Here is a 27,171-nt window from a genome sequence, read left to right on the forward strand (position 1 = left end):
TCATTCAAAAAACGACTTATCTTTCCAGAAATTTTCATAACTATCAAAATTGCCTATCAAAGATTAGCACATAATTTTTTAAAATGAAATCAGAAAACAGATGTCGCCAAATAAACTCACTCAAAGAATCAATTTATTTCTCAAGGAATAATGCCTATCATTTTTTATGATTTCTAAAAGATGGGGTTAGTAGCCAGATCACGTTGAGAATCGATATTTTTCTCTAGAAGATTTCAACGAATCAATGAATCATATCAACTTCGAGTGCACTTTCTAAGCTATCAAACTCAATCGATCATTATAATTCAAATTTTTCTCGAAAATAACTATTAAAATTGATACTTTGATAGGGGCAGATTTAGTTTTCTATCGTATCAAGTGGTAAAACTATCAAATGATATGATAGTGCCCATCTATGCGGAAGACCAGTGGATGGTGGTGTTAGAAGGCAGTGTAAGTGCAGACGGGTGTCAATGTGGGATTGACAAAGAACAGAAGATGGTGGTGATTAGAAGCCAGTATGTACAGACTGGTGTCCACGTGGAATGGACGAAGACCAGAAGATGGTGGTGATTAGCAGCCAGTAAGAACAGACTAGTGTCCGTGTGGTATGGACAAAGACCAGAAGATTGGTGGTGTGAGAACTCAAGTAGAGGAGCCATTTCCGTGACTGTGAAAGCAGTTCGGAAATGGCGAACACGTTTGCTCCGATACGCAAACTGCGAACGCGGTCACGTGGGTGTAACAACAGACAGACAGACACACACACAGACAGACAGACACACACACACACAGACAGACACGGCCGTTACAGAACCTCTCCTGGACTACGTCACACGGAGAGGTAAAAAAAATGAATCAATCCGTTAACCATAATCTAAGTTCTTTAACCATAGTTTCAAGTTGGTTAATCAAAATAGTTTCAAGTTTTTTAATTTCTTACGCGAAGTAGCTCCTCTTCCAGTTTCATCTTAGGGGTTCAGGATCTTTTTTCTTCTTCTTTCTCGATTTAAGGGTTTTAATTCAGGATCTTTTTTCTTTTCTCGCTTTTTAAGGGTTAATTATTTTCTTTTTTCTTTTAATATCCCGCGCACTCGCGCTCCTTCTCTTCTTCAACTTAGGGGTTTAAAAAAAAATGTTTCCGAGTTTCTCCAAAACATTAAGGATTCAAATTGACGAAAAATAAAGGTATCAAATTGAATAAAAAATCTCTCCGATTCTCTTCCGAAAACTTGGGGATTCAAATTGATGAAAAATAAAGGTATCAAAATGAATAAAAAAATATCTCCGATATAAAATAATACTCCGGATTTCTAAGGGTTTCTTAAGGGTGAGCCGACAGGGTTTCATTAAGGGGTTCAGATATCGACTGTGGGTGGGACAGGAGGGACTTCGTTTATATAACTTCTAGTTTCTCGCAAGGATTTCTGGGACAATGACGTTTGTTGATTGACTTTGGTTTGGCGAATAGTGGACCATATTTATTACGTAGCCGGGCGGATTCATGTTATCAACGAATAGGCAAAACTTTTAAATCTGGGACCAAATGGGGATTGGTCAGTTTAAGGGTTAAAAAAATATGTTCTAGAAGTTTCTCGGGCCAGGTACCAGGATAGTGACTCAAGGTCTTGTTGCTTGGGGTCTAAATCAGCGTGACACTTCTCTGGGTTCTTGGAAAGAGTTTTCGTTGCTAGGTATTTCATTTTGCACTATGGATATAGGGGTATAGGATCGTTCTAGAAAGTTTTGTGTCAACATTGAGGGGCTAGTTCCTTTTCTTTTGTACGAACGAATTTCTTTTCAGTTTTTTAAATAGATAGGTTTAAGTTTAAAGGGCTAGTAATATATTTATAATGTTAATTTAAGGTATTTCGTTGTTAATGTAATGATTAATTGTAAATTTGATTTGATTTTTGTGTTAAGATGGTTACAGACTACCGAGAGATTATCTTCCCTTTAGCCATGCTTTAGCTAACTGCAAAAATCACTTCATCTACAGATTCTACACTGTGTAGAGCGTAGACAGACATAGGAAACCCACCCATAATCCCACTCCCACATACACAATTCAGGCCAAGCAAGCAAACAGCATAGAAGCAAAGACGAGACAAAATTAGGGATTAACATAGTATTTATTTAATGATCCAAAATCTTGAGGGGGAAAACTTTGAATTAATTAAGTGGCCACCAGGGCCAGTAGACCCCAAAGCGTTTAATTTTTAAACTGGCCCAGGTAATTTTTAAACTGGCTATTGGCCTGTGAAAGTGCCTTATTTCCCACACTGTTCCACGGCCGTTAGTAAAAACCTGTCTGCTACACGTTCTCTCTCTTGCGAAATTGCGCTCTTATTGAAGTGAGTTTCCATGTACAAGAATTGAAGAAAAGCTCTTAATGAAAGTGGAAAATCTTTCTCCCAAAGACACGAAAAACGGAACAGTGTGAGTAACTGTTAACGCTAAATCTGTGTTTATGGCCATATTTTTTATTATTTTTGAAATGTTACATATGTTATCTTAACAGGGAAACTGCATGTGCTATAAGTATGATGGATTTTCTGAAAGATTGTCGTGTAATGGTCGAACGTTTAAGCTGGTAAGTGAAGAATATAATGCGACTTGGAAATCAATAGGGCATGTGATGGATCCAACAATATCGAAACTGTTATACTTTGAAAAGAAATAGATCTTTCTTGAAACCTTTCTTGTTAATTGTTCTTTTTTAAATGATTTTATTTTAGGGAAGATTTACAATTTCACAAACTCTCTTTCCAAAATTCCGAAATGAGTTTGGTAAATCTTCAAAGGGTGGCGATTAAAGAGGTATTTGCGAAATTATTGGAATGTTCCCAGTTTTGGGAAAATACAAAATTACGGAAACTTTATTTTTAGGAAATTAAAGATGAGGAAAATTTTAACTATGATCACTTAAGCAAAGATGATCTGATCAAAGATTTAAAAGCCAAGGATGATCGAATCAGGAAACTGGAATACAAGGTATTTTTCAAAGCATAGGTTTTTTAAATAGTGTGAAATGAAGCTTAAAAATATGAGAACTTTTTGGGACCTTGACCCATTTATGAGTGGTCGAATCTGGTGTACCTTAAAGTAGAACCAAACACTATAGACTAATGGCACCCCATGTTATTTTACCATAGAGCTTAATACAGTCGAAGCCAGAGGGCTGCCATTACTCTATGGGGTGGGTGAATAATTAAGGTCCTTGGTGAAGTCCCTATCATGATTGGCTCAGAGCTAAGGGGATTTTTGGTGATCCCCCTTCTTCCCTGCTTTAAAATGCGTTCACGCAAAGAAAGTCCCAAGAATATTACAGGGTTGCCACGGGTCAGGGAAAACCTGGAAAAGTCAGGGAATTTAAAAATGGGCCGAATGGTCAGGGAAAAGTCAGGGAATGTTAAAAATTTCAGCAAAGTCAGGGAATTTGATTTTAGTGGGTAAAATTTCTGGGGATAAGTCTTTATTGAAAGAGTAATGAAAGTTTCTCCTCATCCTCTCTTAACACGGAAAACTCAAGAGCAATCCTTCAATTTTAACTTTTGTAATGGAATCTTATTTTGTTTAGTGTAATGTTCTAATTTCAAAAATGGGAAAAGAGAGAATCAGAACTGCATTAACGATAAATAAGCAAGTTGACGAAATTGAAAGACTCAATAGGCTCATTAAAGAGCTGCAAAGGAGGATCAAAGATCTGATGGTATGGAAATAATGGAACATTCTTCATTTTCATGGTCTATAGAAAAACTAATTAGTTTAAGAACTATTGTTAATTATTTTATAAAATAGGAGCAATGTGGAGTACATCAATTAGCCAACGATGACTACGTGAAAACTGAACCTGTTGAAAATGATCCAGGAAATAATGGCCAGGAGTTAACCCTTCCAATCGTCCAAGGCAGTCCGTGTAAAGAGGATCTTATTCAAGAATCAACTGTTTCTGAAAGTCAATATGTTGCGGAGGTTCACGATACAAACACCGAAACTAAAATTACCTCGAAAAAGGCTGAAAATGAGGGGCTTATAACGCAAACTACGAGTAACAATTTGCCTCTACGCGCGCCTTTACCCTCTAACCTCGAGGTCGAAAACCAATTCGAAATACCTCCTGACACAACGACGACAAAAAGCTATTCGCCACCTGAACCTCTCGAGAACAATATTAACATTAACGAAGATTCTTGTCGTAAACCACAAAATGTCTCGACTGAGGGAGAAACTGAGGATATTGCAACTCGATCGATGAAATTTGGTGTTCCAGAATTTAATGTTGAAGTCGAAAATCATCTTGACGCAAATGTGAAAGGAGCCCTAGAAAACGATCTCGATGATAACCAATCCAGAATCACCTTGACAGATGCGAGGAAAACTTATAACAGACTAAATGAAACTATGAAACTGCGCTTGCGAAAGCGGAAGTTTGTTGATCCGAGGTCATCGAGTGATCCAGTGTGTGTACCTAAACTAGGACGTAACCCAAGTGAAATATCAGAATTGACCTCCGTCTCATTGGGAAGCCATTTGCCTGAAATACCGGTTGAAGTTGAAAGCAATAGTTTGGTGTCCAACTTGGAGACACGTGAAGATGTCGCTCCAAAGAATTTCGAAGGTAATACCTCTTAGCCTTGTTCGGAAAGTCATTTCATACTTTAATGGCTGCTTCTATTTAGGACCATATTTTGGGCTTAAATAGTGTATATGATTTGGTAAGCTATTTAAGCCCAAATTTTGGCCCTAAATAGCCTATTACTAAATAGCCCAAGTCTGTTTATGCCCAATTGTTTGGCCTAATTAGTACACCTGAGATATTGGACTACATAAGCCCAAAATTTGGGTTTAATATAGCTAACTAGAAACACTATACTAATAGATTTGGTCCTGAATAACAGTCTGCATAATAGAGGCTATTTAAGCCCAAAATTTGGGCCTAAATAGTAAGACATTGGACACCGGCTATTTAGGCCCAAATTTTGGGCTTAATATACATGGAATATTTCGGCCCAAAATTAGGGCCTTTAAAGCCACTTCGTACTTTAGTATTAGTACCTAGAATGAGGCGTCATGATATTCCTACCCTAGGATGGGGAATATATGCTTATCAATTAATTCCGCTTTTTCGGTGTGAAGTCTAATAGCGTATTCCATTTACCTGCTGTGAGACCGCGCTCTCGATTTCCTCTAGCTGAGCTTCTATTCCGGAGCTGCGTTAACGTTTGTCTTTTCCCCTCCTAATCGACGTCTTAACAAATTTAGCGAGCTATCTGTTCTGTACAGATAAGCACCAATGAGATCTCGGACCCAGCGCTCGGTAATTGGAAAACCGAAATCCGAGCTCGAGATTATCTAGCGGCATTGAGCGGTAAATGAAATACGCTAGTGGCATTGCTCCTATGTAGGTGAAAAACTGAAACCCATTTCACTCCTGGTGTAAATAGGCAGATCCCTATTTTAAGGTTCTTACCTGAGTGAGGGATTTGCGTAATGTCAGAAGTCCATTAAATTAGCCAGGGAAGTAACCAAAAGCGGGGTTTGGGACTCCCCTCTCTTGTGTAGCAATACTGAAGAAGGGCGACACATTCGCCACCTCGCGATAGCTTTTCTCAGATTTCCGGTTTAGGTGCGACCCGTACGCCAAAATTTGCCCTATTGAGAGAAAAAAGTATTGGCTGAAAATGAACGCTGTATCTCTAATAGGCCTTTTCAAAAAGTCCCCTATACAAAATCTGTGGCCGGGGGAAAAAGCAGAGATGGAAGGCATTTTTCCCTCCCAAATTTCTCCGCGCGCACCTGTGAAACGTCATTTTTAAAATCGCCTATAACGCCCCCTTCCATTGTAAAACCGAGCCCTCTTTAGCATAGAATCAGGAGAAGGGGTGGGGGTGTGAATTTTTGAACAGGCAAAGTCATTTAGTTTTTATGACTCTTCATAAACCAATTGAAAAAAAAACACTGTGGCCGTTCCTTTATTTTACTTTTTTATAAAGCAAACAATCTACCCTTTAGAGAATAGAGATCCAGCGTTTATGGGCTGAAGAAGTCGCACGCCCCGCTCACGTCAAGAAAGACTTCCTAGAGAGGAGCTCGAGATTTCTAACAGTGTTAGGAAAGGGGGAAAAATTTAACCCCCTATCCATGGAGTTAGGAGTCCTTACCCCAGCAGAGACGTACGCTATACCAGCTATTGTAACTGTTTACTTCCTAGGCTAATTTATTTAATGGGCTTCTGGTAAAATTGGCAAAAATCTCGGGGGTTTCATACGTGTCGTAAAAAGTTTCAATGAAACCATGCGGCACTCAATGCAATGCTACGATGAAGTGGGCTCTGGTATGCAACTCAAAATGGTCAGGCATAATCTTGAAAAGTGTCCGGGATTTTTATCTGAAAACGTTTAACTCAATTCCCCTCTTTCTTCTTCTTTAATTCAGAACATGGTTATCAACGTACTTAAATTTACCGAGTTTTTTGTTCTTGTTTTGACATCCTCGATGTAGCTTATTTGAACCAATTATCCAGGCTAAATTAATTTAAGATTAAAAGATGAAATCTATAACGTCACATTAATACGCGGAGCAGAAAAACCCTTCAAATGTGATTAGTGTTTCTTTGGAAAATATAACATTAATTGGAACTCGGGGTTGGCTTTTGACAAGCGGAGAAAGGAAGTGAAAACTTTAACTAGACGTCACTTGTGTTCTCGCAGCGTTAGCTAGTATTTGACAATCCGAACATCAGTTGAATATGAAAATACGATTTTTCTAGTTTCGCGGGCCTGCATTTCAGTTGATGTACATCTTCTTTTTGTTGATAAGGTCGTTTATTCATCGGCTAACCACTTGATCAGTACTGTTTCTTTTCTTTAATACTTTCGTAGGCCTTTAGCATTGTACCTTTTTTATGAAATGCGCTTGAATGTTACAGTATTTTTGATACTAAAAAGTAAATGGTGTATGTGTCGTTTTTATATTTTATTAATAATTTTCTGTAGGAAAATTCAAGAAGAAACGTTCAACTCGGTTCAAATATTCAACTGATTATAAAAGGGGTCTACAGCGTCGCGTTAGAATGGGTAAGGAAGAAAAACACTTCAAATGTGATCAGTGTGACTATGGCAGCAGGCATAAGTTCCATTTAACCACGCATAAACGCATTCACAGTGGTGAAAAACCCTTTAAATGTGATCAATGTGACTATGCCAGTACAATGAAGTCTAATTTGATCACTCATCAACGCATTCATAGCGGTGAAAAACCCTTCAAATGTGATCACTGTGACTATGCCAGCACAATGAAGTATAATTTGATCACTCATCAACGCATTCATAGCCGTGAAAAACCCTTCAAATGTGATCAATGTGACTATGCAAGTTCGCGGAAAAAAGATTTGATCACACATCAACGCATTCACAGTGGTGAAAAACCCTTCAAATGTGATGAGTGTGACTATGCCAGCACAATGAAGAATAATTTGATCACTCATCAACGCATTCACAGTGGTGAAAAACCCTTCCAATGTGATCAATGTGACTATGCCAGCAGGCAGAAATGTCATATGATAGTACATAAACGGAAAAGTCACATGAATGGATGGATTCACATTTTAAATATGCAGAACAAAAACAATCTTTCATCCTCTTCTGTAATGAATACCCCGAAACTGTGTAACAAACCATTCAATTTCACAGGTTCAGAAGGGTATTAATGGAAGCGAAGCACATTTTCAGAGACGAGACACTTGGGGCACTATATCCAATTGTTACAATCCCATTTTCAGAATTCATTTTATTTTAAATGTAATAAAATTCACAAAGAGGATGCTAAAATTTAAAAAACCATAATAAATTTTGGATACCTTTTTCGAATTGTCCCAAACGCATTTCCAAACTTTTGAGCTTTTTTTCTTTCGAAGGAGTTCCATTTCTGCCACCAGACTCCTCGGAACTTTCATTTCCACTTGAATTGTCAGAAGTTTCTTCGGGTTTTAACGTAGTACTTGATAATGGTCCCGGATCGTCATTTGCGCCTTTAACTTCTTTAACTTCGTCATCGGCTCTGGTACTGAATGGTTTCAAAAGGAAAAAATGTCGCTAACTCTAACTTTACCGTTGCATTCTTGCTTATTGTTTTTTCAGCACATAGTAGTAGGAGTATTACCAGAAAATTCTGTTATCCCCTTCTGGTATCACGTATAGAGGTTTAATAGCTGAATATTACTGTTTTTTCATATTGCCACGTATGTTATCATACGTTTACTATTATAAGTTGGCATTCTGTATTGTCTTAGGACCGTCACAGTGATCAAATTTTAATCTAAATATATATTCGATAGTTCTTGGTTTGCATGCTTGTTCTTTCCGAACATCGTTAACACTATGGGAAAGTTTTAGAAGTGGATTGATTGTAGTTCTCTATAGACTGGTAATGCGGCGAACCCCTAGCCATTAAGCCTGTTAAGAACGCCATACTCGGGACCCGTAACATTTTAGCTTTATGATTAACCACTATTTAAGCGTCGTAACATTTTTCTGTAAAGTTGTAAAAAAATTGAAACAATATCACGAAGCTACTTCATAGAAGTGGGCACAAAGCCTATTTAGTGACATTAATTGTCGACATAGATAGTTACTTTAAAACACCCGGGCAAAGAGGGGAAACTTAGCTAGTCTAATATATATTCAAAATATTTCGTGTTTTTGTGGGTTGGGGGACTGTTCTCTGGTTGCAAGGGATGTCTTTGCTGGTTCTTTTTAGACTTACAAAGACCATGTTTAAAGCTTGAAGACCTACGGGCTTAAACTTACTGTTTCATTTTATGAACAAATGGGTTTCCACGAAACATTGAACTAGAACGTAGTGGCAGTTTGAAGGGAAAATGAAGTAGTTCAACAATTTCATTTGATTTAGATTTTTTTTAAATCATCGTTCAGTGAGACCCTTTACAAAAACGGGGTGGTGATAATAAAGCATTCTCGATATAGAGTTTCAATGAAACATCCGGTATAACAATCCAAAAACGTCCACGTCAAAGTTGCCAGTCCACCAAAGCTCTTTTGTTCGAAGCCGCGTCTAACGTCTATGAAAAAATGCTTCTATGTGACAATTTAAATAATTGTAAGTATTAAAAAGGAAACTGGAGGCTCGGTGAAAGATAAGTGTAGTTTTCATTTTAATTTGTTAGTTTAATTATAAGTTATCGATGTTTTATCAAAAACAATTTGTGTTTTGGGTTAATTTCAGCTTAATTATACTTGGTTAAGTTAATTTTAAGGAATATTTTGTTTCTCTACTATTGGTTTAGTCACAAGTAGAATAATCTTACACCAAGTTCCTATGTAAGATTTTTTACCGTAGCGTCTGGTTCTGAAAGTTCTGACGTTAAGCTTTTTAAAGTTATGGAGAGATAAAATTTCTAAAATATCGGCCACGACCGAGAACGAGCTTTTGAAGCAGCGCTCCACAGCGGTGGAGAGTGAAGTAAAACAGGCGGGGTTAATTGTTTTATCCGAGTAAGTTCAAGCATGGAGGGTTCATCCAAATGCACAGTGTTTGCGTTTTTTGGCAACGGTGTATCGTGTGGAGTGCAAACGTTTTTAAAGAAAGCCGACGGAATTATATTTTTCTGACACGGAAATACTCTGAGTTTGTTTTGAGAGCCTTTTATCCATTTCTAAATTAATACATTAACACCCGATTCGTTATTCTTAACTTGCTCCGCCATAACGTAAACTCCGATCGTCTTATAAGATATCCGTATCTATATTGGCTGAGTAACTCGCCACAAGCAGACCCAACCTCCAATCCAAAAATTAAAGTTTCGTACAATTTTTAAGGGGGGTGGAATTTTTTTAGTGAGACCCAGCTTTCCGCGGCTGATGTTAGTTGGCGCCGAGAAAAAATGTTAGTAGAGTAAAACTTTGGGTGTTCAACTATCATTTACTCTACAGTAAATACATTCGGCCTAGCCTTGGGATATCAAGTTTTAGGAACACTCGAGATGAGACGTTCGTAAGAGATAACCTGACACACAATACCCTCATTCCTAGGCTGGAAAGTTATGTCCTTTTAGATCATCTCCTTTTGCCTATGCCTATATTTAAAATAAATATTCCTACTCACAACTGTATGTGCAACTTTGAAGTATATGCTCTTAAATGTAAAAAACATGCTGTAACATGTGGTGGCAAACAGTGGTTTATTTTGTTTAATACAGACATTTTAGAGAAAAAATAAACCAAACGGAATTATCATTTTGCCTGCTTCCTTGAATTTCTTCTAAAAATTTTATAATGAAACTGTTTAAAGCAAGTCTTGGCTGTGGTTTAGTTCAAACAAATGCCACTAGATGATCCCATAATCGAGGGATGGAGTGACAGACCCTATAAGCTTAGCAAAGGGTAGATTTAGCTCCGCCCTCATGGACGAGTTCTGATTGGCTCCTGCCTTTAGCAAGATAAATTTACTTATAGAAGATCAGCCAGAATGTTAAGGGTACCACAGGAGCGGTCATTTGCTTTAACGACATGAAAAATGAGCAATAGTGGATTTTAAAGGTGATTTTTAAGATGTTCAAATCTGACTTTAAGTAAAGCAAGTCTGTATGTCTAAAATCAGTTTATTAGCCCACTTTTTTAATTCAAACCTCGATCCTCACTGGTCCCAACCACTACATTAAAATCCAAACTTAAAGGGAATTGGTCCTTGAGAAAAGTTTAATTATTCAAGACTCCAAATTTTCCAAGTATTCCTACCTATTTCGAAGCCCGTTCCAAACAAAATATTTGAGTTTCCCGCCAAGTGGCCAAGGAGCGTGGCTAGTAGTAGTAGTCTGAGAAACAGCAAACTCCTGTCCAAAACCAGTTTATTAATTGTTTGGACCAGTTTTTAAATTCAAGAAGTGGGGTTTACTGGTTCTAAGGAACAGTTAATTATTTTGGACGCTAGGGGAATGTCAATCCCAAGGGCTAGTTAAAAAAAAAACATATTTACCAGACTGGAGCAGGCTGGGAAATAAGGATATTTTTTAAACTAGTCCTTTGGACCAGTGACCCCCTAGTGTCTGAAATAATTTACTGGTCTCCGGACTGGTTCCAGCCTTTGCTCTCCAATAGATTTGCAATTAATAAACTGGTCCTGAGGACCAGTAACCCCCACTTCTTGGGTACGTTCAGTAACGAAAATCTCAAAGAAATCGCTGTTTTCTTGATGTTTGGTTGATGGGCTCGAGACGTCACAGTGACGTAAAAGGTTGTTGAACGGAAAAGTCACATTTTGAAGTTAGCGCTGTTTTCGAAAATGGGGTTGGGGAAATGTCTTACTGGCCCTCAAAACGTTACGAAGCGCAAATGGTTCTTGTCCACTATTAATGAACTCGCAAATAATGAAATTGTTTAAGAAAATTATGTCCATTTGAATGGTAGAAGTAGTTTTGTAAAGAAAACGAATACAATTACTGTTGGAATAGCATTATTGGAATGTAATTTTTAAATCCCGCGCCTACAACAGTCAAGCGCTACGTCACGCCATCAAAAAAACCATATCGATTAGATGGTTTTTCTGATGAGCAAGCGCTGAGCATCATGACGTCAAAACCGGAAACGCGAAAAAGCGTACAGTAGTGTAAATCTGGCATCGCTTAGTAAGCGCTGCCATCAAAGAGGGTTACTGAACGTACCCCTTGAATTAGAAAACTAGTCCATGCAATTAATAAACTGGTTTTGGACCAGAGGAAGTGTGCTATTTCCCAGCCTGGACTGGAGTAGTGGTGGCCTGGTGGCTACCGTGGCTACTGGCTAGTGGCACTCTGAGATTAGCACATTTCTTCTGGTCCAAAACCAGTTTATTAATTGCAAAAAGTATAGGAAAACTAATGAGGAGTCTTGGGGACTATTTTATTATTTCGCAAACTAGGGGGTCACTGGTCCGAAGGACTAGTTTAATAAATATTACTATTTCCCAGACTGGTTCTTCTGTATTATATTTTTGTGTCGTCTACACGGTATTTTTTTTTTACCACCTACTAACACCAGTGCTTAGCCGTAAGGCCTTTAGCACCAGGAAGAATTGAGCGCGAGACCCTACGCGGCCCAGCACTGACGGGGGCCGCTAGGTCGTATGTGTATAAGCAGGGAAGGAATGAGGTTTACTTGGGAGGTGACGGAAGGTGGAATTGGGGTAAGTCACCTCCGGCGGACACGGGACAGCCGGCACCTATAGGGTAGGATCTCCGACATGTGTCGTATTCCCTCAAACTTTGCCGCCCAGAAGCTTGGCTTACAGGAGTGCGCCACACTCCCGGCTGTCTACACGGTATTCCGCGTAATTATAGTGTTGCTTAATTTGGTCCATTACTGTAAGATACAATTTTACCCTAAATTTATAAATGCCGAAATTATACCGAATTACCCCAAAATTCTAAAATAGTAGCAATCCTCCTATGCGTCGTCTGCTAAAACATTCTAAATGACTTTTAGCTTCGTCTTTTCGGTTTTTGGGGTAAAGTTTAAAGATGCGAAATATCCGAGTGTAGGTTAGTGAGATGTAAACAATAGTTCATTTTGCGAAAACCTGAAGAGAAGTACTGTTGTAAAATTTAGAAATAGCGATTTCCTTGAGATTTTCGTTACTGAACGTACCCACTAGGGAGTTCACTGGTCCCAAGGACTAGTTTAAAAAAATATCCTTATTTACCAGGCTTCTTTCTAGGGTCGTTAGGAAAAAGGGTAGGATTGCACTTTACGTGACCCACCCAACTAACAATGGTTTCTAGTTAATTGGACCATGAGGAGTCCGAAAAAAATAGTTAAAAAATTATTTGGCCGCCGCAAGTTGGTCAAAAAAATTTTGGAAAATTTTAAAATCCATGCACTTACCGCCATTGAAGCCGCTATCCGCTTAACGCATTCTGCACTCAATCTTGCAAAATAAGCCAGAGGGGACTGTGAAAAATTGCCGGACTCGCGCCGGAGTTTTATAGCTATGGATTTTTTTAAGCTTACGGAAACATTTATTTCTGATAAAAGGAGGGAAATATAAATGCGAGAAAAACTGAAATGTTTTGGGAAAATCGTTGAATTTTTTGGGAATTCAATAATTGATAACGGTAAATTTTGAAAAAAAACCGTCAAATTATTCGGGATTTTTTTAATTCACTCAACATTATTTTTGGGAAAATGTGTCAAATCCTTGGTAAATATGATTTTTTGTAAAAAAAAAATTTAAATAAAAGGCGTAGAGAAAAGGTGTCAAAATATAGGGAAATTAGCAAATGTCAACGTCAATATTTCAGAAAAGGAGTCTAGTTTTTTTGCAACTATATTTTGGGAAAGGCGACAAATTATTGAGAAAGAACCAAATGGCAACATCAATATTTTGGAAAAGGCGTCAATTTATTTCAACAATATTTCGGAAAAGGCGGCAAATTATTGGGCAGTTAGCAAATGTCAACATCAATATATATGAGGCGTCAATTTATTTCAACTTTATTTTGGAAAAGGCGTCAATTTATTTCAACTATATTTTGGAAAAGGCGTCAATTTATTTCAACTATATTTTGGAAAAGGCGTCAATTTATTTCAACTATATTTTGGAAAAGGCGTCAATTTATTTCAACTATATTTTGGAAAAGGCGTCAATTTATTTCAACTATATTTTGGAAAAGGCGTCAATTTATTTCAACTATATTTTGGAAAAGGCGTCAATTTATTTCAACTATATTTTGGAAAAGGCGTCAATTTATTTCAACTATATTTTGGAAAAGGCGTCAATTTATTTCAACTATATTTTGGAAAAGGCGTCAATTTATTTCAACTATATTTTGGAAAAGGCGTCAATTTATTTCAACTATATTTTGGAAAAGGCGTCAATTTATTTCAACTATATTTTGGAAAAGGCGTCAATTTATTTCAACTATATTTTGGAAAAGGCGTCAATTTATTTCAACTATATTTTGGAAAAGGCGTCAATTTATTTCAACTATATTTTGGAAAAGGCGTCAATTTATTTCAACTATATTTTGGAAAAGGCGTCAATTTATTTCAACTATATTTTGGAAAAGGCGTCAATTTATTTCAACTATATTTTGGAAAAGGCGTCATTTATTTCAACTATATTTTGGAAAAGGCGTCAATTTATTTCAACTATATTTTGGTCAATTTATTTCAACTATATTTTGGTCAATTTATTTCAACTATATTTTGGTCAATTTATTTCAACTATATTTTGGTCAATTTATTTCAACTATATTTTGGAAAAGGCGTCAATTTATTTCAACTATATTTCGGAAAAGGCGTCAATTTATTTCAACTATATTTTGGAAAAGGCGTCAATTTATTTCAACTATATTTCGGAAAAGGCGCCAATTTATTTCAACTATATTTTGGTCAATTTATTTCAACTATATTTTGGAAAAGGCGTCAATTTATTTCAACTATATTTCGGAAAAGGCGTCAATTTATTTCAACTATATTTCGGAAAAGGCGCCAATTTATTTCAACTACATTTTGGAAAAGGCGTCAATTTATTTCAACTATATTTTGGAAAAGGCGTCAATTTATTTCAACTATATTTTGGAAAAGGCGTCAATTTATTTCAACTATATTTTGGAAAAGGCGTCAATTTATTTCAACTATATTTTGAAAAAGGCGTCAATTTATTTCAATATTTTGAAAAAAGCGTCTAGTTATTTCAGCAATATTTTGGAAAAGGCGACAAACTATTGGTCAATTATCAAACGTCAACATCAATATTTTGGAAGTCATTGCAACTATATTTTGGAAAGAGTGCCTATTTTTCGGCAATTTGATAAATGTAAACACCCGTTCCAAAATATCGTCCTTTACATTTACCAAATTCGGGAATAATTTGATGCCTTTTCCAAAGTATCGTCCTTCACATTTATCAAATTCCCGAATAATTTGACACATTTTCCAAAATATCGTCCCTTACATTTATCAAATTCCCAAATAATTTGACACCTTTTCCAAAATATCGTCATTCACATTTATCAAATTCCCAAATAATTTGACACCTTTTCCAAAATATCGTCATTCACATTTATCAAATTCCCAAATAATTTGACACCTTTTCCAAAATATCGTCATTCACATTTATCAAATTCCCAAATAATTTGACGCCTTTTCCAAAATATCATCCTTCACATTTATCAAACACCCAAATAATTTGACACCTTTTCCAAAATAACGTCCTCCAGATTTATCAAATTCAGATTAATTTGACACTTTTTTCCATGATATCGTCCTTCACATTTATCAAATTCCCGAATAATTTGACACCTTTTCCAAAATATTGTCCTTCAGATTTATCAAATTCAAGAATAATTTGACGGCATTTACCAAAATTTACCGTTATCATTTATCGAATTCCCCAAAAATTCAACGATTTTCCCAAAACATAGCAGTTTTTCTCGCATTATATTTCCGTCCTTTTATCAGAAATGAACAGTTTCAGTAAGCTTAAAAAATTCCATAGCTATATCTCCGGCGCGAGTACGTAAATGTTTCCGGCGCGAGTACGTCAATTTTTCACAGTCCCCCCGGCTTATTTTGCAAGATTGAGTGCAGAATGCGTTAAGCGGATAGCGGCTTCAATGAGGGTAAGTGAGTGGATTTTAAAATTTTCAAAAATTTTTTTGACCAACTTGCGGCGGCCAAATAATTTTTTAACTATTTTTTTCGGACTCCCCACAGTCTAATTAACTAGAAACCATTGTTAGTTGGGTGGGTCACGTAAAGTGCAATCCTACCGGAAAAAGTTAAACCTGTCTGCTACACGTTCTCTCTCTTGCGAAGTTGCGCTCTGATTGAAGTGAGTTTCCATGTGCAAGAAAAGCGGGACAGTGTGAGAAACTGTTAACGCTGAATCTGTGTTTATGTTCATATTTTTATTATTATTGAAATGTTACATATGTTATCTTAACAGGGAAACTGTGCTAGAAGTATGATGGATTTTATGAAAGATTGTCGCGTTATGGTCGAACGTTTAAGCTGGTAAGTGAAGCGTATAATGCGACTTGGATGTCAATAGGGCATGTAATGGATCCAACCATATCGAAACTATTATACTTTGAAAAGAAATAGATCTTTCTTGAAACCTTTCTTGTTAATTGTTCTTTTTTTTAAATGATTTTATTTTAGGGAAGATTTACAATTTCACAAACTCTCTTTACAAAATTCCGAAATGAGTTTGGTCAATCTTCAAAGGGTGGCGATTAAAGAGGTATTTGCGAGATTATTGGAATGTCCCCTGTTTTTGGGCAAATACAAAATTAAGGAAACCTTATTTTTAGGAAATGAAAGATGAGGAAAATTTCAACTATGATGACTTAAGCAAAGATGATCTGATCAAAGAAGTAAAAGCCAAGGATGATCGAATTAGGGAACTGGAAGCCAAGGTATTTTTCAAAGCATGGGGTTTTTTTAGTAGTTTGAAATGAAGCTTAAAAATATGAGAACTTTTTGGGACCATGGCCCATTTTAAATGGATGAGTGGTCGAATCTGGTGTGCCTTAAAGTAGAACCAAACTCTATGGGGTGGGTGAATAATTAAGGTCCTTGGTGAAGTCCCTATCATGATTGGGAATTTCCTAAGGCAAATAATGCCGGGTTTACACTGTGCTGTTTAGCAAACCTCAGTTGAAGCAAATAAATTTTTAAAATATCCATGGTTGTGTTTTATTTAATATAGTAAGGTATCAATTCACTTTTAATATCTCAGTTGAAGCAAACACCCTTTTTAAGTCCTAAGTTCAATAGAGACAGACAAAGTCATACATACTATGAGCCCGCCTTACACGTTTTGGAGCTAATCCTAGACATTCAGCTACGTCACTCACCCCATGCAGGCTCGAGTGCGACGAATTTCGGAAGAAAGCCCAAAGTTTGAGAGAGATAGTCCCCCCTTGCGTTCGATGGCTGGATCCAAATTGTACTTACATGCGATTTTTGGCAGTTTCTGAACTAGTCATATTCTGGCAGGCAATGATGACATTTCCTTATTTTTTCCTATTTTCCATAAAATGTCAGTGCTGATGTGCCTATAATATTGAAAATTAAATACTTTAAATTAAATTTGTCATTTCAGATAACGGAATTGAACACTTTCTTTTTGAAACACATATTTGAAATTCCACCTGGTCATGCTTTAAGCGTTTCGAGATTGCTCATTATTGGACTAGTTGTCGCTCCCACGTTAAGGCACGTTTAACTTTACATAATGTCTATTAGTAACGTAACTATTCTTAAGTGCATGCATTTTCGCTTCTTGATAAAAAAATACCTTGTTTGAGAGCGATGACATCAATTTTGGAAAGGGCCTCACTTCTATCATAAGTTTATAAGATATGTTCCATAAGTATGACTCTACCTATACTTCGTAATGCTGCTAGAGACTTACAGCTCGAGCTAGTTCGAGAACGACAAGCGAGAATTGCAGACTACACTCGGTGTTAATTTTGCAGTCCATCTTCCTATTTAGTCTGTGATAAGCCTTAGACAGCGCCTCACCAGGCGTCGCTTTACGAGAATCTATGACGTTTCACCTACGTCACTTCATGACAAGCTTTCATTAACCTGTGACAAACTTATGGAACGTATCTTATGAACTTATTCTCTTATGTTTATCATTGAGGCACTGGCGGTATTTCAGAAGTTGCCACTTACGAGTATTTACGCTACCAAAAGTTAAATAGAAATATCAAAAAGTGAAGCATCATCGATGTGTGATTCATATTCTCTCTGAGCCACGGTTCAAAATGTTTTCTGCCCCTGCGGTAGTTTATTGGAAAATCCGCGTATGAATACTGGCTCGAGAACGTATGTAGCACGCCCCGACGTAATAACTTGAATTGAAATATAGTCCGCAGCATTCAGTGTTCTCTATCAAGGGGGAGATAGAAAGCGAAACCTCTCCTTAAAAGTATGCCGGGCACTCGTAAAAATAATTTTACGGGGGTTGGGTTCCACCCAGGTATCATGGACGAAGGATACGAGCTATGGGCTCTATAGGAGAGGCCAACTAATAGGCGCGCGAGAAGCCAAAAAGGGTCACGGTGGCGCCGCCAGACGGCGAGTAAAGTAACTAAAGTTTTAATAAAAATTCAAACCATGTCGGGAACAACAAATCGAAATATGTGGTTAATAATTGATTGCAGCGCTCCTAACTCCAAAAATAATAAAGGAAATGCTAGAAATTTGTCTTTTTTCCGATTTCCCAAAAATACCTGTTTTTTACACGTTATCATGAATCTATATAACTATGAATATACAGCTCTATCATATGCCCCTTCTATCATGTCGATTTGGTTTGAGTGTTACCCTCCTAGCTTTGACGCGTTTTGCGTAGCTCTAATAGCCAATCACAAGACAAGAGGAAGTGACGTTTCGAATTTACACACACCCGGACTCCCCCTCTCTTCTCCCGCTCCTAACACTAGCAGACACGTGACTGATGTCTCCTTTCGCTAAGCCCCGCCCAAACCTTATCGAGAGGTTAGACAGCGTAACGCAGCTGTATATTCATAGTTATATAGATTCATGACGTTATAGAGCAATAATTTGTTTGAACTTGAGTTACTTTACTCGCCGTCTGGCGGCGCCACCGTGACCCTTTTTGGCTTCTCGAGCGCCAATAATTGGCCTCTCCTATTGAGCGCATAGCTCGTATCCTTCCTCCATGCAGGTATTCTGAAAAATTTGGGGGTGATGGGCACTTCCCTCTGTGAGGATCGATAGTTACTTGAATATTTTTAATTTACGCCTGGCTCACGAGACAATTGAGCTTAGTAATTCACTTTTTTGTTATTTCTATTTATTTTTTATGTTACTTACGCTTGTATTTAACGTTTTACAATAACTTTTACAGGCAGTATTATAGTTATGTGACAGATACAAGATGTAAAAGAGTTGGAACACAATGTTGGGTTTTTGGGTAAGTAAAATATTTTTTTTCAAATTTCACAAGCTATTGATCTACCACTATCAGGGTGGGGTTGCGTAGCGGTAAGCGTTTTCACCTCGCAGCAAGAGGATCCCGGGTGGGATCCCGGACTGTGGCACAGGGTGTAAATCTGGGAACAAATCCTTCTGCGTAGAGTTTGCAAGTTCTCTCCCCGCTTGTTAAGAGGAGTTTTCCTCCGCGGTCTAACCCGGTTTCTCCTTTCCATCAAAACTTGCAGAGGTTAATTGTAATAGTTAGTATAAGGCGCTGTAGGTTAGCTGTGGCATAGGGGCTAGCCACCACCCCTCTATGCATTGTAAAGGGACCCACCTGTAAACAAGCCACAGGCTTGGTGTGGAAATCCCTTCATAGACAAAGCTTATTATTTGATCTGTGGGTTTTTAGTGGAACGTCTCCTCCCATTTTCCTTTACATTAGCGCCAAAAATACAAGAGAGATTTTCTTTCCCAAGTGTTGTTGGTCGTGGCTAAGATAGAACTATACCTGGGCGTGGCCTGATTCTCTTCGGTCGAATTTTTATTTAATGGTCTCTCATTTTATCATGGGGTTTTTAGTCCCGCTAGCTCAGACTTGTGTTTTCATTAGGATTATGCGATAATTTTCTCCTTCTTACGCTACCGCGATGTATTTACATTTCGAAATAAAAAATGAGGGGGGGGGAGAACGAACCGGTTTTTTAACAACATGTCAAGGGTCATGTGGAGAAAGGAGATTACCACGGAGCTGTATTGTAGAAGGAGTAGAGACTCGTAGCTTCCCATCTACTAAAAAAAGCTAGACCTTATTTGTCCTTAAAAAGGGGTATGAATATTGACCCTCCCTCCAATCCTAGGCGAGCCCATGTAAACAATAAAGATGGCCGCGAGCTACGGACGTTCAGGAGGGTTAAGTCTCGGTCTTTTGTGTATTGAGTCCGGGTGACGGGAGTTTCTCAAGCGTTTGCAAATCTTATTTAAATTTTTATTTTTTCTATTATTTCTATTTATATTAACTATAATATGGAAAATATTCAAAGAATTGAGCCGGGAAAGAAGAAAACGACGCCTTCTTTAAAACACGTGACGTCAGAGATTGTTTACATTGGCTCGGTATGCGCGAAAATTGTGCGCGGAGCACTAGTAGGCTTATGTCTAGGCCCTAGAGGCTTAGTCTCTTAGCTCCGTGAGATTACTAAACCTCATTGGCAGTAGAGGAGAGGTTCGTTATTCGATAATTGTGCTTTTCGCACTTTTAAATTGAAGCCTCCTTTTACTGCAGGCGGACAGACTAGTCCTCTATAGAATCCATTCATACTTAGGTCATAAGCTAACGCTAACTAGAAATACATTTATGAATGAAAGCTGCCTTCATTACATTATTTCATAAGTACCATAATTACCCCTGATAAGTAAAACACGCCCGTTGGACTAATGTAACCAGCATGTTCATCTGCGTCCTATACAAGTTAGGTATATGCGACGCCGTGCGGCCTTTTTTGTCCCAACATTTTTAGCCAATGGGAGCAAGTTTCTAAGGGTGCCTCTTGCTTCCCAGAAGTCTGACTTAGAATCTCGGTAAATGGATAGAATTCTTAGATTCTCAGTCAGAATTCTGAGTAAGTAAACATTAAGGTTTCGTCTGCTACACTAATGGGCACAGGCCACAGAAGCCTAAGCTACAAATATCGCAAGTGTTAATGATTATTGTTATTTATCCTACATAAATTGATGAATTAGTACCGTTATACATCATTGTTTAATATATGTCGCGTCGCAACAAAAATAATGTTTTAAGTTACAACCCTAAACCTATACTCGCGCGCTTGAAGGTCGCCATTACACCAACACTGGTCCGTGGCCTACAAGATATCTGTAGGGGAGGTCTGAATATGAGCCTCCGCGGACGACTTACAGTTTCAAATGACTACAAGAGGCCGCCTCCTTCGTTTTTTGGGTGAAAATGCCGGTTACATTAGTCCAACGGTCGTGTTTTACTTATCAGGGGTAATTATGGTACTTATGATTATTTCTTTAACACTTTCAAGGGCCATTATGATAACTGAAGCCAGTTTATGCATTAAATTTGGGCCTGAACTTTTTGCACAGACTCAAATTAAGAATATTTTACTTTGGCTTATGGTTCAGGTAAGCGTTAATTAATTAAGTTAGTTTGCGCAAGTATTCCTGGCTATTCTACCTCATTTTTTTTTATTTCAACACAGATGCTGATGAGAGTTATGTGTGTTTATGTTTGCGTACTCTATGCCAAATACCAACGGAGGGTATGCATTTTTTGGTCTTTGTAGCTTAAATTTATAATGTTTAAACTGGTGAGCCAGGATTCTTTGAAGTATATTTTCTATAACTGCTTCATTATTAAACTCTATTGATTGTAATTTTCTAGGGTTGTAAGTCGGAAAATTTTCCATATTTTTCACTTTAATATGGTTTTTAGTCCAAATTGTTTTGTTTATGTGAATTCCATCACGCGAGTTACTTCTTTTAGTGTCAGGCCTATTTAAATCACAGTAAAAGCAGTGGGAGGGGTCGTAGACCTGTTCAACTTCAAACAGGGTTGGCAAAAACCCGGAAAAAACTAGTTTTTGCCGGGACACGTGGAAAAACCAGTAAAAACGGAAAAAACCGGCAAAAACTAAATTCATGGTTACAAAGTGGTAAACTAGCGACCTTTAAGTGCATTTTCGTGATGTTTGTTAAGGTTATGTTAGAAAAATAACAATAGTATTTTTTAATGAGGTGGTTATTACTCTATTAAATTTTTAGTAATTCAAATTTGCCAGGTTTTTCGCGAATATTTAACGAATAATTAGTCAAATACTTTACATAGCAACTGGAAAAAACCTTAAAAAGTGGAAAAAACCGCGGAAAAAATAGATTTTGCCACCGGTTTTAACCTGGTTTAAACCGCGCGGAAAAAACCGCCGAAAAATTAGTTTTTGCCACCTGGTTTTTACCAGGTTAAAACCGCGGTTTTTTCCACCCCTGGCAAAAACTTGCCAACCCTGACTTCAAAGAACTTCGTTAGATTCAATTAAATTGAAATATTATTCTATAGTTTAAAATCTAAAAGAAACATTTTATATCAAATAAGCAATTTGAAAAATTCAATGATTTTTTTCTCTGCTATGTGGAAGACTCCACGTCTTTCCCCAATATTGCAGCAGTCGACGGGGTCACGAGGCTGAACTTATTTTTATTTTACGGTACTAAAAGCGACCCCAAGCGAAAAAACACGGCGAATTAAATAGTTAAAGAGTTACTGCCATAATTTTCGTCATCCACAAACTTAAAATACGAAAAAAATCCTTGAAAAATCAAGTTTATTATGATATGTTTACTTTTGTATTTGGTTTCGTAGAAATTTATAAAATTGCAATCAAAGTTTTGTGTTTGGAAAAGGCTTAGCTAAATTTTGTTTCGTTTGATGACGTAGTAAGGAGAAATTTTCTCTCTTGATGTCGCTCACGTGACGCCTGTTAGTGTCTCAGCGCCGCGTTAAGCCTAATTTATTCAGATTCGCGCGGCATTGGTATACTCGGGAGTCTCGGCGCGCGCTTGGCTTTTCCGCGAGATGCCGTGAGTGACGTAGCAAGGAGAAAAACCCGCCAAAAATCTTCTCCGCAAATTTGCTTTTGCCCCCAAATTTTAAGTTTTCGAAGTGTTTTTTTTTCTGTGTTTTCCTCATATTTAAATATTTATTAAGCATTTTTTTGGAATCAGAAGAGTTTAAACTCTCAAAAAAGTAAGGTTTTCTTTAGATTTGAGATATTTTTAATATCAGTTCGGTATCCCTTTAAAAAAATACTCTCGCTTCGCGATAGGCACTGGCCTAGATATCTCGGAGGCTCCGATGTGTCACACACTTTGAAAACTTTGGGAAACACTGAACTAAATAATGATCGAAGGGTACTGTTAACACTAATCACTTATGTTTTATTATTTAGTGGTGCACAAATGATGACAGTTATAGTGAGAAATCTAAAAACAGTTCTAAGGAAAGGAGTGAAACTCCCCCACAACCATTTATAGATGGACCTCTTCAGTTCCTTGAAAGTTTTGATCGAACGCGTAGAAGAAAACCGAAACTGAAAGAAAGCGGCGGCACTGATAGCTAGTTTCTTCATGACATGGATGGACATATCGGCAAATTTTCATTCAAAGTCTGTGGAAGAAGACACTAAATAGTAATAAGAACTTTTAAAAAGCCGGTGCTATTTTTTTAAGCTGGAGGTTGAAATTCGATATAATTTTTAAATTTAATAATCTTAATATAAAATTAAGATTACGTATTTAAAGTTTAAATAAAAAATACTGGTATATATATTGAAATAATTTGAATTGTGCCATAGTGTCAAATTTGCGTATTGCTTAAGTCAGCTTTCATTTTACCAAAATGGCTGTTAGAATTTTCTCAAATTCACAATGTATACTGTGTAAATAAATTATTTAACAATCGAAACAGGATCAGACGTCATTTTCTATCCATTATCCACGTTATTTTATTCTCTGAGGCGTATTTCAGTAAGTCTTAATTTATTACCAATATAGATTTTTTCCATTGGGGCAGTTTCGATCGCTAAGGAAGTAGTCCAGAAACCTTTCGACTCATATCATGTTATGGCTAAGGTTTGAGTCGAAAAAAGTTTCACTATTGGTCGTGGCGTGTGGCTAGAGAGGCGCTGCCGAGGGGTCGGACGTTTGTCAAAATCCCGTACAGTTCGTTTGAAATCTATGAAAATCTCTCTCGAAAATCTCGAAATCCCGAAATCTTACCATTAAAATCTGAAAATCCCAAAATCTCACGTGAATATCTGAAAATCCCAAAATCCCTACCTCAAAATCTGAAAATCCCGAAATCCCTACCTTAAAATCTGAAAATCCCGAAATCCCTACCTTAAAATCTGAAAATCCCGAAATCTTCACCTAAAATCCCGAAATCCCACATTAAAATCTATAAATCCCGAAATCTCACCCTAAAATATCAAAATCTGAAAATTCCCATGCTTACCATACACGTTTTGCATCTATTTAAGAGGAAAAGACACTAGGGTAAAACTCTGCCTTCCGTCTCGATTTTTTGCGCCTGCGCTATATAAGAGTACTGTCGATTTTTCTCCGGTATTCATTGTGCAAAATTAAAACAAATTAATAGTCTAAAACCAAAACCTATATTTCAAAATCTCGAAATATCCTATGAACACCGGAAGTTAATAGACCAATACGATTACCTACAGTGAAACAAACTTCCAGGGGCACGCCTACATACTGTATAATTTCCCTGTCGCCACAAGACAACACTAGAGGTAGCCCAAGCTCACTGCATCTGAGAGGGTAGCCAACTCGGTAATGCCTCTAGCGGTGTCTCCTGACATGATTGAAATTATCCACTATAGAGGCGTGCCCTGGAAGTTTGTTTCTCTTCATGTAATATTCGTATTGGTCTATAGTAAATCTTGATATGCCCTGCAAATACCCAAAATTTCATCAAAAATCCGAAAATCTCCTCGAAATCTGAAAATCTCCTTCAAAATCTGAAAATCCTGAACAAAATCCCGAAATCTCCTTCAAAATCTGGAAATCTCGTTCAAAATCTGGAAATGTCGTTCAAAATCTGGAAATGTCGTTCAAAATCTGAAAATCTCATTGAAAATCCCGAAATCTTAAAATCTTGGAGTAGATTTCAAGATTTCTAAAATCTCAGTCAGAATCTCAAAATCTGGGGAAAATCTCAAAATCTTGGTCAAAATCTTGAAATCTCAAAATCCCGTACACTAAAATGCCGAACGTCCGACCCCTCGGGCGCTGCCCTAAAAGAACCACCCACGGTATCTCGACCATTCCCATCCCTCTGTGTTTAATGATCTTAGGTTACATTTTAATGTATCAAACAATATCAACTTTACTTGGAATATCTCGTCTATTTCTTTCGTTGTATTTACGATTTCTTTTCCCTTGGCTGTCATTTTGAATATCTTGTCCGATATCAACCATGGTCGAATAAACCGGTAACTGAAGCTTTCTTCGCATCTAATGTTAATGATTTTTATAATTAATCCTTGAACTGTCTAACTTTTTATCACTTAAAATATATTTATCTCATGCTGGAACTCACTGCCATTAATTTACTTAATAGGTAACTGATGTTACTTTCAATAGTTAAGCCGAGAGGGTTGACGCTCTGGATCTATGTGTACACCTGAATTCAAAAGAGTTCAGCTTTGACAGTGCATTGAGTTCAAAGACTTCGGAACTCAAAGTTCAGCTTTGACAGTACATTTGAGTTCAAGACATATTGTACACCTGAGCTCTCAACTGTCTACCCCCTCGAGTTATTAAGCTATATAGTTTTTCTTTTTCTCGCAGCGTACTAAAATATTTAACTTATCTTCTAAGTTATCTTTAATTAAAGCCCAAAATATAAGGGAACATCAGGTTTGTGGACAACAAAGACGGTAGATATGACTTCAAGCGAAAGGACTTTGGTGGACTGGTAACCTTGTCTTATTGGAACCACATACCGGATGTTCCCTCTTAACAATATATCAAGCAAACGATACTGGGGCGCATGGTACGGATTCGCTTTTGAAACGGGTCTATTCGCGGCATTTTTTTCGTTTCTAATCCCGTATTTGAAGTTTCATGCAAAAACACTAGTTTAAACAGTTTAAACTAGGGATAGCTGAGCAGGGATAGATTTAATTTTAGAAATAGGAATAGAGTGCAGAGTAATCTGGGCGCGCGTCGAAGTCTCGGATCCCCTTCCACGGGACGGGTGGATATGAAATTAGAGGCGGGTCATAGCGACAGAGGTAAAATGAAATTACGTGTTTTCCGCCGTCCCCGTCAGCAACGTCATCAAAACGTAGTGTAAGTCAGCCAATAAGATATTTTAAAATTTTCGTTATGTGAGGAAGTGAGTTATTTGTATATGCTTGCTCTCTGTGATATCAGTAACACCTGAAGTTTATAATATTTCTCTTCGAGAGAAGTATACCACAAAAGTGGGGTAATTGTAACACGACTCTTCCCAACATATATAATTGATATATTCATTATTTTATAAGCTCTTTTGATTTAAAAATTAAAATTTCTAGCAATGTGTTTCCTCATTAAAAATGGGTTCATAGTTTTCAGCTTGCAAATCCTGAATATTTTCAGTACTAGGCTTACGTTTTCACTTCTCTTTAGTGGCCATAAAACGGGTTATTCAGACTAACTCTACGAGGACGTGGTCTCGAAACCTTTTTCCGAGCTCTCGACTTCTTCACAGATATCAGAAGCCAAAAGGCATTTTCAAGAATTAAAGTCAAACCCGCCATGACCTTTCCCACGTAGTACAGAGAAAGAAGGCTTTCGATTTCCTTAACGGATATCGTTGAAAAATCGTCCTCTGTCTGTTTCCATTTCATGAGATCGATCGTGTATCGCGCTTTGTAGAAGTGATGGAATGTCAGGTCGTTATCAAGGGTTAATTCTAGCCTGAAACGATGACGAGGCGTTAAAAGTGATAGAAGCTGCTCTGTTTTATAAGTCTTACATCAGGTTGACTTTCTCCAAGAGTTCTGAACTTCTGACTGCGAGAAATTGTAGGAAACGGGAAAACCCAAGAGCTGATTGTCTATGGATGGCGAAAAGTAGAATTTGTTAGCGAAGACTATTTTATTTTCCATTGCTCCATTTTCAAGCAGAAGAAATTGAATTATCATTGTCCCAACGACCATGAACTTTCTGTTGACGCTGACGTCTTTCGCGACATTGACGAACTGTTCTCCCATAACCCCGTCTTCAATTGGGAGTATTGAAGTTTCGGGGATGGGCAAGTTGACCTAGTTAGTTGTTATTCTAGTTAGTAAAATCGTGCAATAACTATAGATGCTAGAACAATTTCTTCGCGTTCTGGATGCGAACGTCCTGTTCATCGAAGCCCCAGCAAGGTCGAGTCGACCTGGTTGACACCTGTTTCATCTAGGCTTACTTACTCATGTTCAACTGAAGAGATTAAATTACCGATGGATTTGGTTGTAATAGGCCTAGTCTTAAATAACATTTTTAATCTCTATCTATAAAACTGATCTATCTCTAGCAAGGCCGAGGCCTAGGTCTAAAGTTAACAGTTAACAATCTTAGATTGATATTAATCAACATAAAGCCTAACTAGTTGAGCTACGAGGCAGAACTTAATAGAGGCACT

At 37.4% G+C, this 27,171-nt stretch overlaps 3 protein-coding genes across 5 annotated transcripts in view; all 3 read left to right on the top strand.

The window, feature by feature from the left end:
* LOC149602700 (uncharacterized) overlaps positions 1-7,733 on the top strand; it is a 198,587-nt gene extending 190,854 nt beyond the window's left edge. Inside the window, exons 5-7 of the mRNA XM_089860475.1 lie at positions 3,581-3,712; positions 3,802-4,621; positions 6,999-7,733. Of these exons, the coding sequence (XP_089716601.1) occupies positions 3,581-3,712; positions 3,802-4,621; positions 6,999-7,711 (1,665 nt within the window). The 3' untranslated portion in view covers positions 7,712-7,733. The remainder of the gene's footprint in view (positions 1-3,580; positions 3,713-3,801; positions 4,622-6,998) is intronic.
* Positions 2,308-3,012, top strand: LOC149602709 (uncharacterized). Its single transcript, XM_089860203.1, has 4 exons — positions 2,308-2,439; positions 2,522-2,593; positions 2,739-2,820; positions 2,890-3,012. The coding sequence occupies exons 1-4, from the start codon at positions 2,393-2,395 to the stop codon at positions 3,010-3,012; spliced, it is 324 nt and encodes a 107-aa protein (XP_089716329.1). The 5' UTR covers positions 2,308-2,392.
* Positions 7,734-16,160: 8,427 nt separating the features above from the next.
* Positions 16,161-23,444, top strand: LOC149602710 (phosphatidylserine synthase-like). Of its 3 annotated transcripts, XM_089860476.1 has the most exons (8): positions 16,161-16,242; positions 16,313-16,417; positions 16,868-17,000; positions 17,107-17,223; positions 18,890-18,951; positions 21,005-21,104; positions 21,182-21,241; positions 22,925-23,444. In XM_089860476.1, the coding sequence occupies exons 2-8, from the start codon at positions 16,389-16,391 to the stop codon at positions 23,093-23,095; spliced, it is 672 nt and encodes a 223-aa protein (XP_089716602.1). In that variant the 5' UTR covers positions 16,161-16,242; positions 16,313-16,388; the 3' UTR covers positions 23,096-23,444. The 3 variants fall into 3 exon arrangements, with proteins under 3 accessions (XP_089716602.1, XP_089716603.1, XP_089716604.1); XM_089860477.1 differs by lacking the exons at positions 16,161-16,242; positions 16,313-16,417 and adding an exon at positions 16,517-16,714 and having other exon boundaries at positions 16,779-17,000; XM_089860478.1 differs by lacking the exons at positions 16,161-16,242; positions 16,313-16,417 and adding an exon at positions 16,517-16,709 and having other exon boundaries at positions 16,779-17,000.
* The last annotated feature ends 3,727 nt before the right edge of the window (positions 23,445-27,171 follow it).

This window comes from Phalangium opilio, unplaced genomic scaffold (genome assembly GCF_054372755.1).
Source record: "Phalangium opilio isolate 3A_F unplaced genomic scaffold, DU_Popi_V2 ptg000352l_1, whole genome shotgun sequence".
Lineage (NCBI taxonomy): Eukaryota > Metazoa > Arthropoda > Arachnida > Opiliones > Phalangiidae > Phalangium > Phalangium opilio.